Below are 14,852 nucleotides of genomic sequence, written 5' to 3' on the forward strand. Positions count from 1 at the left end.
TGCTCAGTCTGCAGCAAATACCAAACAAAATAGCAAGGCTCTGAGGTTTTATTTGAATCAATGGCTTTTTAGTTAAATAAAGTAGTGGTGGAGATTGCATGCAGTACCCTGGAAGAGTTCTTAAAATAGACTGCAACTCCTATTGACAAGGTATGAATTCCTATTGAGAAACACTGGCATAGTGCTTTTAGTAGCATTCTTTCTGTCTCTGAACAGAAGTAGGGACTAGATGACTTCTTGACATCCCTTCCAGTTTTCTTTGATGCAAGCAGTCTTGTTGACATTTCATATTATGCAAGTTTATTTGGTAAATACTGTATTGCAGATTCAGGAAGGAAGGAAAGCCTCCGGAGGATTACACTTTCAGTTGTCAGAAATACAATAGTAGCAAAGAAAGCATAAGAAACAGAAAGCATTCCAATGTCCAAGGCCAGCAAAGAGCTGGTTTTGTCAACAGAAGCTTGTAAGAGGAAAAGGAAGCATTCATCATCCAGAGGTCTCTATAGTCTCTTTAAAACCCTCTCTTGGGTGTACGCAGCATTGTTATTTCAGTGTGTTGGGTGTGCACAGCTCCCCACAGTGAGGAATGCACAGATGCAGACCGAGGCAAGCGTGACCCCCTGCCAAGCAGCTGTGCTCTCGTAGTACTGATAAATGAATTTGCTGAGCCCACCCAGCTCAGGCCCTCACACAGCTCTCAGCAGTCCGCCTCCTGGACGCGCACCTCTACCGACACCAGGATCTCCATCCAGGTGTTCCTTCTAACAGCGCATCTGCAATGCAGCTGCAAAACTTCACCTCTGGAAGCTGCAGTGCTGCTCATACAGGGCTGTCACCTTGCCGTGCTGCTCACTGGACCGTCCCACAGAGTTAGTGTGTGGCCGTGGTACTGCACCAAGCTGCAATAGAGCTACTGCCTGCTCTGTGTGCTGCCTGCCATGCTGACCATGCGAAGTGAGCACTCTGCTGCTCAGTGTGGAGGTTTCCTGCACCCAAAGCTGGTTTCTCTGTGAGTGAAGGGCACAACCAGAACAAGGCAATATCCGAGGGAGTTCAAGGAAGGAGACACAGACAGCAGTGTCCTGCTTTGTAGCTAGAGAGATAGAGGCAGAAAAGTACTAAGGAGGCTGAATGACTGCAAAGCCACCAGGAGAGCAGCAACAGAAATCTGTAATCAGAGCTGTGGGGATCGCTGCTAAGGACACCCCAGTGAAAACCACCTGTGGGTTACTCGTGCAGATCACACTCCTGAGAATCCAGCACACGTGCTTGATCTTGGTAGTGGCTGCTGCAGCAACTTGCCTTTCCTTCTTTAGTCTGCAACACTAAATTTGGTGTGAAGCCTTGCCGCCAAGATTTAGATGGTCAAATGGTAGATCTCAGTGTTTGTACTCCAATGCTTTCTTTTCTCTGTGAAAACAGCCAATTCCATGCAGCAGTGGTGTTCTCACCCTGTACAACACCACAGGGTGAACCGTAGCATGGTAACATGCTTCCAGTTGTTCCAACATACCAAGCAATTCAGAAAACTTCTTTCGTATATAAGGCACAAGACAGGTTACAAACACATACTCTGATTTCAGTAACAGATGAGCAGCATTTGATACATCCCATTCAGAATCCATCTTGGAGGTTATTTAATCTGCCAGTGATATCCTTCAGACAGACAGGAACAAATTTGCCTTGATGCGTCTGTCTGTCATTCAAGTAACCTGTGATCCATTGAATATGTCTCTTCCTGAAACGCTCATTTTCCTGCAATTCTGTCTGACTCAATGTTCTTCTTACCTGACAGGTAGGGGATCAAATAATTGAAATCAATGGAGAAAGCACAAGGGACATGACACATGCCAGAGCAATAGAGCTAATCAAGTCTGGTGGCAGGAGAGTGCGACTGTTGTTGAAACGTGGAACAGGCCAGGTCCCTGAATATGGTGGGTTTTCATCTTTATGATTTTCTACGTGCATGAACCTATATAAGTTAATTATATTGCTTTGGTGTTAAGTAGCAGTTGTGAATTAATATGTTGTCATGTGCTAAGGTATATTAAGTATGGACTTAAGTGCTTACCTGAGTACGGATGGACTTGTTCACATTTAAGTGCTTTCTTGGCTCAAGGCCACACACAGATGTATGTACATCACTGTCCTCTGCTGCCCTCCCAGCACAGGCAATGGCTTAGAAGATGTGCACTGGAGGAAGCACTTTGAACTCTTTAGAGGATATCTCTGAGTGTGCTGGGAGTTGCTGATTTGCCTGTAAGCTGTCCTTTCCTCTATTGGTACCTCTCTGCACATTTTCAATCACAGCAGACAGTCTTGTTGCCACATCATTTAGAGGCTCAGATTTAAACTCCAAGCATTAAAAAGAATGTACTTTGACAACCCTACCCTCTGTATTATCTCTGACAGTATACACAGACAATCAAGTAGAAGCCAAGTCTGAATAGAAAAGGAGACTGCTGACTGTGATGAGAAAGCAAGATTCATTCTTCTCACGTTTCATTTCTGAGACTTTTTCAAATATTCTGAAGTGCGAGCCATTTAGACAATATAAAAACTTTATTTCATTGCTGAAATGACAAGAAATAAAAATAAGTTATCCAAAGGTTATTCAAAGACAAAAAGCACTTTTTAAAAAATTGAAATTAGGTCTTAAAGAACAGCATGACCATGTCATATGTTTACATAAGTTCTATGACGCGTGCAGCTGGGCCTTAAATATCATAGAAAAATGTTTTTTAAATAAACGTTCCTTTACATCTTTATGCTAGTTCTTCCAAAAGTCCCTTAAATTTTTCTAATATTCTGTTTGAAGTTCCAGAATCATTTCCCATTAGAATCAGTAATTGCAGTAGCATATGAAAATGCAAAGTAATACTTAGGTTTAAATGTAGGTTCAGGTCAGCCTTTGTTATCAACAAAAGCTCATTACCTCAGTTGGAGGCATTAAAGTCAGTTCCACTGAAAGCCAGTGCTTTGCCAGCTCTCAGTCTATGTGGTAATTGCTCTATTTTCCTCTCTGAACGAGAGCCAATCCTATGGCTCAGGCAACACTTGGGATAGTGCTGGTTGCATTTTTACCAGCTTTCAAGAGTTTTCTGGGTCAGAACCTGCTCTCCTGGTGACAAAGTTGGTCAGTCGTATATTTTGTGAGTGGGAACAAAGCCAAAATGGCTGTCAGTGATCATGGGAAATTGGTACGAAGATCATTAATAACAATTTTAGCCAACCCCTCCAGGAAAACCTCCAACAGAGATTCAGATCACCTCCGAAACTTTTTTGTAGAGAGAGGTTCATCACTTTTAATGAAAGAATAAATAAGAGTCCACTACTGACTTAGCAGTAGTAATCCTTTTCAAATAGCAGAGCCATGTTCCAGCCATTCTCAGGTTCCTTGGAAAATGATTTAATTTAATGGGGGTCATGGGATGCTACTGAGACCAAAGAATCCATGCCAGACTTGATTATAGTTTGGAGCCTTTCCAAATCTGCCTTTCTTAAGTTCCATCTTCTGTGTGGCACTTAAACCAAGGCTTATGGGAGATCTAAAATGTTCATACAGTCTTACAGACCTTACTACAGAGTTGTAAGAAAATAAAAATAAATGGGGGAAAAAAAAAATGTTCAGTGTATATAGTATTGTTCTGGGAAAACAAATCCTCCAACAGATGTAAAGGAGCATGAACTTTCCTCTCCCCAAAAGTACCTGAATGGGAAATATGGATAAACCACTACAAATCTGGGTGCAGTTTGTAGTAATAGCAGAACAAAAATTAGATGAATTCACATGTAAGTTTAAAGTATTGTTCACCATATAGAAAGGCTTAGAGGAAAGGCAACGTAAAAATGCAGATTGTTGTGATATGTGCTCTAAGGAACTATTGGCACTAAGGCACATGTTTAATGCTGGAACTTTGTATGTCATGTTGACAGTTGTACTTGATGATCTTAAAAATCTTTTCCAACCCAGATGATTCTATGATTCAATAGAACTTGCTATCAGGAATTGCTATTTAATGAGAGAGTTAATCATTTTCCTAGCTGCATCACCAGCTTACTGTTCCACATGGGAGAACTAAGTAGCAGTGCTTGAAATCCATGTTTACCTATTGCACGGAAACAGCAGTAAAAGTGTTCAAAACTTACTTTGTAACGTACATATCGCCTACAGAAAGCATCAGAGCAGAGTAATATCTGCATGTCTGCAGTTCTTAATATGAACATGACACAGGCAGAGAAAACACAGGACTGCGTTCAGTCTGCAGGTGAAATGGAAACAAAATAAGCAGCTGCTTTTGAAAAGATCTGATATTTCAGTCCTCCCTAAGTCCTTTCCAAAGCAATAAAAAGTGTAATATGAATAAACAGAATGTGCACATAAAAATCAACAGCATCTTTTTTGAAAGTTATAAACAAATAGAAACAATGAACACCAAAGGGCACTTCTCAAGAAGGACAGAATTTCAAGGATAAGACAACATGCTGCAAAGAGTGTTTATCAGAGTGCTGATGACAGAAACCTCCAGAAAATAATGTATTTTCCAAATTAAGGAAAACTGAGCACAAGTAAGATTGTGACAAGTGAGCACAAGGACAAAGTGGACCTGAAGACATCCAAGTATTTCAAACACAGCAGTTATTTCTTCTTCCTACCAGAATTGCTCTGTTGAGCAGACTAATTGGAGCTTTTTTTTTTACTGAAAGAATCACTCTCTTTTGTTGTTCTTAGCAAGTACATGTCAGAAATCTCTTTTATCACCATCAGCGTCCAGATCTGCAGCCCCTCAGATGGAAATAGGACTTGGCTGAGCATCAAAATGCAAGGCTGAAGGGTTGACTGGATTGCAGCAGTGGTGTGGCACAGATGACTGGAGAGAAATAGAAACAAAGAAGCATATCAGGATGCTTTCTTGCTCTTCTCTTTCAGTCTCTGACAAGTGAAAGGTCAGGGCTTCCTAAATCAGCTGTAGGCAGGCTGCATTTCAAGCCCTTTCCAAGAGCAGTGGCTTTCAGACTCATGGTGTTAAGAAGGAAGGTTGCCTAGGATGAAACTAACTAGCTAAAAAATGCCACGTTATTGTCCCTCAGTCTTTAACTTTGTATTTTCTTAGAGCAACATAATTCTTTTTAAATTTCAGAGCCATTGTTCTGTTAGCACAAAATATGACAGCATGAATTTAAGTATAGGAATTATCAGTGGGGGAATGCTGTTGTGATTGGCATCAGTGAAAGCAGTGTTAAGAAAAAGCCAACACTGATAAGAAAGTGATCTGTGAAAGAGAAAAATGTACTCTGAAAAGCAAAAAGATTCCAGCAAAGAAATGAAGAGCATTCCTGAGAGAGTGTAAATCTGAATGAGAGATGTCTGTTTGTGCCACCTGGAAATCCGTCCTTGTAAGTACATCCCAGGAAACTCCGGCTGAGCTGAGGCACTGCTGAAATCTAGGGAAGGGAATAAAGTGTGCCATAAAAGCACCATTTGCTTCAAAGCCAGCTGTGTATTCTGCAAATTCCAGATATCCCAGAGCACTTCAGAGAGAGAAGGTCCCATATAGCCAGAAATCCTGTGTACCCTCTTCTATCAGAAGATACGTGAAAAAGTAGAGATATGGTAAATGCTCTGAAACAGAAGCTGATTCACAGCAGAGTACACCAAAAGAAGCTTAGAAAATGGATATTTTATCACCCAGAATTGCTGAACATGTTTGCTGAGGATAAGGATAGCCAAAGGAACTGAGCTTCCACAGAAGGTGAATTGCCACAGCTCATCCAAACCCAAAGAACAGCAGCCTCATGTTTCATAGGAAATAGTTTTCCAGAGTCGATCTCCAAAGAATCAAGACCACAGTGAAAAATCATATTATTGTGCAAGCGCTGCTGGGGATCCCAATCCAGTAGTGCCCTTAGTGCCCAGGGATTGCTGCAGGAAATGCCAGGTTTCATACACATCAAGATACACAACATTCACAGCCAACGTTTTGGCACTGAGCACTTCTCAGCCCAGCAATAAATACAACTTGTTTAAAGCAGCAGACCAAAATCTTTCTCAAAATGTCTGCTTAATTCTCAATTTATGCATCTGTCAAAGTTAATGGTTTCAGCAGGAGCTGCTGCTTGCTCACACTGTGGTTGTCTAATTGCAGGCACTCGTATTTTTCCGGCCTTATCCCTATCTATAAGAACACCATCAGAAACACATCTATATTGCACTGCTGAGCATTGGGATGAAGAGGCATCCCTAAAGGCAAAACGAGGGAAAATTGTTCACAACATCCAAAAATAATTACATTCAGGCTTAAATAAAACTAACAAATCGCAGCCTCTCCATCCAACAACGAGCTCTGAAAGAAGCAGGCTAAGTCTAATGACGGATCTGCCCCAGGAAGCTACAGCTTTCTTCAGCAACAACCAGAATTATTCTAAATATCAGTGGAAGAAGGTCCCTAGGAAAACCTGTGATGTTTTACTCTAAGTCTCAGCAGTGCTGGCAACTTGCTTCTTCTGGCTTACTGCTGCTAGCATTTCCTTTCATTACATAAAGCTACATTAGAATATGTGAGTAATTATAAGAAGTGCTTGAAAGTAATGTATTTTACAATAAAAAAAAAACTGCAATCTGGGCTAAAAGGTGGAGGAGGCTGAGGCGTGATTAACCTCTGAATGGTGATTTGTGGGTGGACTCTATCCCAGCAGCAAGGCACAACATCCACCCCCAGCCTGCTTCCCTGCTGGTGCCAAAAGATAGAAAAACTGAATTTCACCCACGAGAAACATTTTAACGAAAGCCAAGGAATCAAGGCTTTCACAGCAGGACTTCACTTTCTATCAAGTTTCTATCAATTTTTTTCATTTTTCATTTAGTTTTAAGTTGTTTAGCCTGCAGAAAGTTGAAAGTTTTAGGCACTCCAGTCCGTTCACATCAATGTTTATGAAAAACATCCCCTTTCCCTCCTTTGGAAATCTGGGTCCGGCCTTGCATGTGCTGTGCTGGGACGATCAGTATCAGTGAGGTCTGGCACACAAGGTCTCTATGTATCATGACTGGCTGTCATTTCACAGAATCTTAGAATATCCAGAATTGGAGAAGACCCATAAGGATCGTCGGGTTCCAACTTGGTGGCTCTGTACAATGGCTTTTCTTTATCTTTCTCTGTGCATTTTCAAGATGGGTGGCTTCACATGAGGCGGTCATGTACAAAACTCACTCTGTGGACCATCATAGAATCATAGAATGGTTTGGGTTTGAATGGACCTTTAAGATCATGTAGTTCCAACTCCTTGCTATAGACACGGACACCTCCCTCTAAACCAGGCTCACAGCCCCATCCAGCCTGGCCTTGAGGGAGGCTTCTGGGGAGGGAGCATCCACAGCCTCACTGAGCAACCTGTTCCAGTGTCTCACCACCCTCACAGTAAGGAATTTCTTCCTAATATCTAGTCTAAATCTGCCCTCTTCCAGTTTAAAGCCATTTCTCCTCATCCTGTCGCTACATGTCCTTATAAGAAGTCCTCCTTAAGATTTATGACATGATTTTGCAAACTAGGGTTTAGATTCATTTGTAGTTATTTAAGGAAGAGTTGTGGCAAGTAAAGCTTCAGTATATATAAAGTCATTGCTGGCTAATAGATGAAAGTTGCCAGTTATTTAGCAAGGAGCCATTTATGAAAGGTCTTAAATAACTCTCTGTTCATGTTCCAGCACTGCCTGAGACCAAAAATGTCAGAGTTGATACCAATGCAAGGATTTTTCATGCAAACTGTTTGGCACAGTTCTAAAATTTGTTAAACCTTTTGCTTTTCATTTGTCATGACTCCTTCACAAAGCACCTCGAGATGTACTCCACACACGCTGTTCAGGTGACTCTACCTCCTGAGTATATATATATACATGTAGCAGTTGAAATTATTCACTAATACTTAGACTTACAGCATGCTTATTTGTGTCAGCTTTACAGAAATACTTCTTTCCTGTTACATATGCACTTTTTACTCGGGTCTTCTAAACTTACTAAGAATTCTCTGCTCTAACAATAATGAAATATCTTTATGTCACTGGTTCTGTTAATTCTAATGATTGGTCCTAGGCTGTTCCTCCCCTTCCTTTAGGAATGGTACCTTCCAGTCTCTCCATGTGCATGAAAAGTGACAAGCATGGGTCCCCATATTTCTACTTATTGGGCCACCCTAAAGACACGGTTTGTAAACTCTGCATGTATATCTTATCTTTGTCTAATATGCTTTTGTTTCTCGCAGTTGTTAATTGAGTCTTTTCTACCTTTTTCTTACACTCTTGCTCTCTTAGTAGTTTCTAAATTCAACTCTCCTTTTATAACTGGTTATCTTAGATAACAAAGCACACCTATGTATTTTACAGAATTAATATCCTGCATATTTGGTTCTTAGAGTTCCACTACTGCTAGTGCAACAAGCACAGCTGTAGGTCTGCTGTATATCTGTTTTTCCTCATGGCAAAACTACAGATAGCCAAAGCCTTAATTACCCCCATCCTTACAGTCCTTGGCTTACAAAAATAGCAGTGATGTGAAGGTGGAAGTTACATGCTGATCTTAATTCATATTTATATGCAGATTCTTGAAGAAATAACTAATGTAAAATTGAAGACTATCTGGGGACCAGTCTGTAAGGAAGTATGCATTTTTTAAACCTGGTGGCTTTGCTGAATTTATACATAACACTTTGCACATGATTTCAAGCTATTTCTCTGAGATCCTACTGAACAAGTTATTCAGATACAAAAAATTCATAATATACACTTGTGGCCCAGAAATGATACCTGGAAAGCAAAGGAAAAGGAAAATGTGTTTTTCCTAACTTTTCTTGATTGCTGTCATGATAGAAAACCCAGCAGTGTTCAGATGAATTCAGTCACCCTGCTATTATTGACTTTGCACACTGTAGTGTATTTGCTCTAATTATAAGGCAGGTTTCACGCTATTGAAGCAGATAGATTGGAAAAGGAAAGGCTATTCCCAAAGCTACCCTCCAGCTACTGTGCTCTGAACAGATCCTCGCAGAATTCCTGCCCACAACACCCCCATCAGAAAGCTGTGTTTAAGTGACCAGTTTGAGGCATGCAAATCAGGGTAATTTAGTCAATTGCTTGCAGGTGTTGCCTGTTAGAGCTTATTTCTGGCTTGTGCCTGCAAAGAAGAATGTTTGGAAAGCAAATATCCCCTTGCGTTTTGCTAGCGTAGAACTGGACACGTGTAGAGGCCATTGGAAAATTGCAGCAGTGTAGTTCAAGAGTCTGAACTGTATACATCAGTGTCTTCCCCCATCTGGTCTGAGGTCCCTCAGCAACACATCAGAAGTTCCTGGGTAGCATAAAACCCTGAACAGCACCAGTGCTTGCAGTGTCCTTACCTTAGTTCTGCTTTGCTGCTCTTGGTGTGTGAAGAAAAGTCATTCAGAGAGATCATGTGGTTAGAAACTGTCCTGGTGGTAGGGCCACCTTTCAAGTCTCCATTGTCACAGCAAGCTGCAGTTCTAGCATAAGTATTATACATTAAAAATCGTTAGATTTGTTTTTTCTCTGGTAGCATAACAGACACAGGAAATAAGTCTTCCTGAAACAGGTAGAAATTCAAATTCTCTATAACTTAGCTTAATTATGCAGCCACACAGCTAATTATTTATTGGGCAGGTAGTGTTGGGGCAGATAAAATTAAAACATCTGTCTTATAACATGTTTCACTTTCCTGTGTTTTTAATGGAACAGTGTGGTGGGACAGAGAGGGATTTTCCTAAAGAGTCCGTTTTGCAAGGAGTCTTGTCCCAACCAGATGTACATGCTACCTTCATTGTAAAAAGCCCATCTGTTAGAGCCCTGATCAAGGATGTGAATCAAATCTCCCAGCACAGGGAACAGGTATATCAGCCTTTCTGATATGTCTTAGGAGAACCTCCTCTCATGACATTACAAGTCAGCCTTTTATGAGTATGCATTTCTCTCATAGGAGTTGTCCCATTTTGTGTAAATAATCATTTATTGAAGTTATCAGTAGGCTTAGTTGAATTTAGATATAGCAAAGGAGAGATGCAGTTGCTAGAAGGCAGTTTAGAAAATATATCCAGATAAGTGATATCTGCTTCGGTTCTGTGCTTTCATGGGACAGGTTAGCTAGTGAGCACTGTATATCAGTATTTGCAAAAAAGCATGAAAAATTTGGGAGCATACATTGTGTTTTTGTTGTTTAGATACCGAAAACCCTTCAGAAATCTTCAGGCAGCTGCAAACTTCAATCTTCTAATTCTTTAACTCTGTTAGTATGCCAGAAGCTTTTATCTTTGGATAATACATGGCTAAAGCATCTGGGCCTGAACATTTCAGCCAGATACGTCTACCTGTTCAGAGTACTGATCAGATAATCCTATTCATCCTACTTTTAGTACTCACTTTACAAATCTCCAGAGCTGAGGTTGGTGTTATTTGAAACTTGAACTAGCCCATATATCATTCATTTGATGTGAATGCAAAAATCAATAGTCATTTTGGAGAAGTGCCCTTTCATTCAGGGACCACCTTGATGGAACTGTGAACATTCATTCATATTCACGCCGCATTTCCAATACCACCTTGTTGTTTCTAACAACACCAACTTAATTTCAGGAACCTGCAGTGTGTTAAAAAAAAAAAAACAAAAAAAATTTAAAAACCCACTAACTTAACCAAATGAATCAAAACACTGGTTAATAAAATTGGTCTAAAACCATCAGGCAATTGGAATATGAGCCCCCACAGGTTCTGGCTTTTTTATTGCTACAAGTGAAAACTGTTCAAGGACAAAATTGAATATTAAAATTTGTTTTGCAAACATGTCCTTTCTTTTTTTTTTTAATAACCATGTAGCAGCTGGCAGGGAAGTAGAACATCCTTCTGTTAAGTAACAGTGTATGTATAGGTATACGCACAGCAACTTTCTGTTTTAAAAGAAAGACACACGGACCTTTTACATAGGTCTCCTTGATACAGAAATAGAAAATGCACTTTAGAAAGGGAGACAGATGGGAAGACTCAGTGAGTTTTGTGGGTATGTTTTTGAGCTTCTAATGGAGTGATACCATTTCCCAACATTTAAATGTGCATAGTCCTAAATGTTGCTTTTGAAGTTACACCTCCAGAGACTTTGGTTAGTCCAGCTGAGTTCTGTAACCCATACTCCCCCAGTCTGTATAATGGGAATAGGAGTATTTACTTACTTACCTATCTCATGAGAGTGTTATGGGACCTTAATTATTTAATGCTTGAAAAGCACTTTAAAGATTAAAATTCCTAGTTGACTGCTGAGCATTACTGTTAAAGCAGAACCTCATTAATCCATACGTGTTATAATCCACACCAAAACTGGCAGTGTTCCTCCACATCTGAGCAGAGAGTTAATAATAAGGATGTTGAGTAAGTTCTCTTATTACTAAGGTTTAATTATTATAATACAATATACTGGAGTACATTTACTAATGTGGTGTAAGGAGTAGCTAATTACATCTAAACTACCGTGGCTAAAACAGATGAACAAACATTATCCTTGGTTTTGTTCACATGAACTGCCTTTTTATAACATTTTCTCTGCAGTTTCCTGTATTTCTGTTCAGTTGATGATATTAGATGATAAGCATTCAAAATAAAGGGCCTAAGGGAACACAACTGTCTCTCCCAGTCTTCACTGCATTGTTTTTTTTTCTTTTCTCCTTGCAAACAGAGAAACAGAAAAAAATGGAAATCAGTGACTGTGACTTTCCAATTTGCCATAGAACTAAGTCCAGTTTTCTGCTCTTGCAGCATAACATGACACACAATCTCTCTTACAGCTCATATTTGTCTTTCTCACTCACAAATTCACAGTGTGCCCCCAAATTAATATAAAATAAAGGCTTCATTGCTCCATGGTGCTGTTTGTCAGAGTTAGTTTCCCTGTGTCTATGGTGGTGTCCTTACAACAGGAGTCCACTGTATCAATGGCAACAGTACGGAGTCATAAGTTGTCATCCCTGGGGCATGACCCAATCATTCTCATAACAAAGGTTATGCAGTAGCTTCTTTAATTACTGGACATTAAGGGTTCTAAAGTCCATTCCACATTTCTTCAGCACAGCCAATTTTCTGTAATGGCATGTATTCACTCAAAAGAGCAGAGCCACTCATCCATATTTTGATGTGAACATTGATTTGGAGTGGTCAAACTTCATACTCTTCTGGAGGGATGCCAGAAGTGTTGTGTACCCACCTCTGCCTTGAAATGCACAAGGACATTTTATCTTTGCACCTCCCAATAGTCTCCATCTCTAAAAATATCAGCTGAACTTGGGATACGATGACTATGAACTCATTTAAGTGATAGTTTAAGTGATCTGTGGTTATCCAGGTGTAGGAGGTTCAGCTTTTTAGTTTGCTTAAAAGATTCCTTAAACAGCTGTCAACTCTTCTAGGGACACAAGCACAGCTATGAAACTACAAGGAGTTATATAAAATACAACAACCAGCAGTCAAGGTTTATTGGGAAATCCTTGCCAGAGGCCTGGTGCTATGATACATAAAACTAAATTAAACTTAGAGCCTCTTTTGGCTCTAGTCATCAGCATGTAAAATTTGATATGTCTAAATGCTCATATAGAGCATTACATAAAAAAATATTCCAGTCACTGGAGAGAAGGCAAGCTTCTTCCATGGAAGGCACTGGTTGCAGTTGGTCCAGCATCCTGTGGTGCAGCTCCCAGCTGGTGTTTGTGGCCCCGCAGCAGGGAGAAGCTATGGGAGCTTGTGGACCCTGCCAGACTTCTCACAGCTCGTTACTCCTTGCTTGGAAGAAATCATTCAGAAAATGAAATGCTTTTTTTATTATTATTTGACAGTATATGCTAACTGTCACTCTCCAACTCATGTTTAGCATGGTTTAGTGACCATGGAGAATATTACATCTTTTTAGCTACGGCAACACATATGCAGTTCAGAATTTTAAACATCTGGGTTCATTCTGACAACACGTACTTTGTGTTTGCTCATTAGGAGATGAACATTACAATATTGCATTCACTTATTCATTTACTTCCATCTCATTAGACAGTTTTCAGAGAAAATTGTCTCAGTGTCCAAAAGATGTCAGATGTCACAGTAATCCCAACAGCAAGCCTGGTCGTAGGGCTGACCCTTCAGTGCCCAGTGGCCTTGAGTCTGAAAAGGGATAGCTGAAGAGAGACTAAATTAATTCAACAGCTTCTAACAATAGCAGGATAGGAATATTTATGCATGAACATTGTAAATAAGGATGCATTTGAACCAAGTTATGTGTTTTGCTTAAGATCCTGCTGCGATCTTAAGTGAGAACTGCCAACACATCACCTGCTGGGAACAGCTTTCTGAGGGGCATTTGATGAACAGTCAAAATGCTCTGAATTCCTTACTTATTAACTAAATTTTATGTATTATCTATGTATATTTAATAATGACAGCTATTTATTGACCAGACAGGATGTGATGCCTACTGGCAACACCCCTTTTAGCTGCAGTAATTAATAATTTTAATATTTAATTTTAATTAAATGTGTAATATCTAGCTCTTAAATTATTCAGACTTTACAGAATGTTTTTCATTAATACCACACATTCTATTAACATATTTATGAACACCTTTTATGACTTAATGTGACTTAATTCTATTAATAAAAACTAATTTAAAAGTCATTATCTTTTCTAATTATACAGTAACTTCTAATGCAGATAGATTTTCCAGCTCCACTGTGGTTCTGGAAGAAAACTGCCGAGTTTTCTGCAGCTTCTATTCTACTGCCTGAGTACTCAGAAGATAAAAAACCTTCTTTACTAAAGGGATGAGTTTCAATTGACTTAGTTGCTTTGGTCTGGTAGATGTGAGATGTTTGGCACTCCAAAAGGTGTGTCAAACACCTTGAAGGACCGAGTGAATCCTAATGGGTAGTTGGAGTAGCATCACTCAAGACTAGCACTTAGGCTGTCCATAGACTTAACACTGACACAGCAGTGATCGATGTAGGATAAAAGCACTGCGAAGACTGGAGCTTTCCATTTCAGCTGTTCACAGTAATAGCGAGTAGTCCTGCAATATTTATACAGATGCATTAACTTAATTCAAAGAAAAGTCCAATTTACCAGATTCACTTGGATTAGTGATCATTACTTATTTAAATATTTAATGGCTAGGAATATCTATTAGATCCATATCTATTGAACTGTCTAAAAATGCTCTTGGAATGAGCGATAAGCTGTACACTCATAATCATCTGGCCAGGAGGTTCATAGCCAGGAGACTAGTACTGCAAAACCATAAGATAAATTACTAAATCAATTAACCTGTTTAAGTTCTGAAATATAATATATAAATATATTACTATATTTGTATAGTGTGGCTTGCTTTCATTATTTTTTTCCCTTTCCCATTACACTGTAAGTTTAGGTCATTTTTTTCTGTAAAGAAAAGTTACATTTTTCTATACTTGCTATTGTAAGAACAGTGTTAAAATCACCTCAGTCCCATTCTATCTTCTGACTGTTGGAGATGATAGACAAATGATCCAGAGCTTAGGTACATACAACAGAATTACAGTTAATTGCTCATGGATGTGCCTTATATTTAAGAGCTGAACAACAGCGGGATGATCAAGTGGGAGCCATACTGAGACACAGCACCCAGACTAATCCAAGCTCCAGAGACAGCCCCGTGCTTTCTGGGACACTCACACCTTGAGTGTTTCTGAATTCTTTAGTTATCTCCTGTATCAACCTGAAAATTGTCAGGCCACTTACCCGCAGTCACCCGTGCTTGCTAAAAGGGGCCTGATATGAGCGATATGGGTAT

General features: G+C 39.7%; 1 protein-coding gene across 8 annotated transcripts in view; it reads left to right on the forward strand.

Annotated features, from left to right (window-relative positions):
- Positions 1 to 14,852, forward strand: part of MAGI2 (membrane associated guanylate kinase, WW and PDZ domain containing 2) — a 708,093-nt gene that overhangs the window by 683,080 nt on the left and 10,161 nt on the right. For 7 of the 8 annotated variants that reach the window (XM_090135412.1, XM_090135421.1, XM_090135418.1 and 4 more), the window contains one exon: positions 1,796 to 1,934. In XM_090135412.1, the coding sequence (XP_089991538.1) occupies positions 1,796 to 1,934 (139 nt within the window). Of the gene's footprint in view, positions 1 to 1,795; positions 1,935 to 8,109; positions 8,199 to 14,852 lie in introns of all 8 variants that reach the window. The other variant, XM_090135446.1, reaches the window with a different exon arrangement.

This window comes from Phasianus colchicus, chromosome 1 (genome assembly GCF_987193195.1).
Source record: "Phasianus colchicus chromosome 1, bPhaCol1.hap1.1, whole genome shotgun sequence".
Taxonomy (NCBI): Eukaryota; Metazoa; Chordata; class Aves; order Galliformes; family Phasianidae; genus Phasianus; species Phasianus colchicus.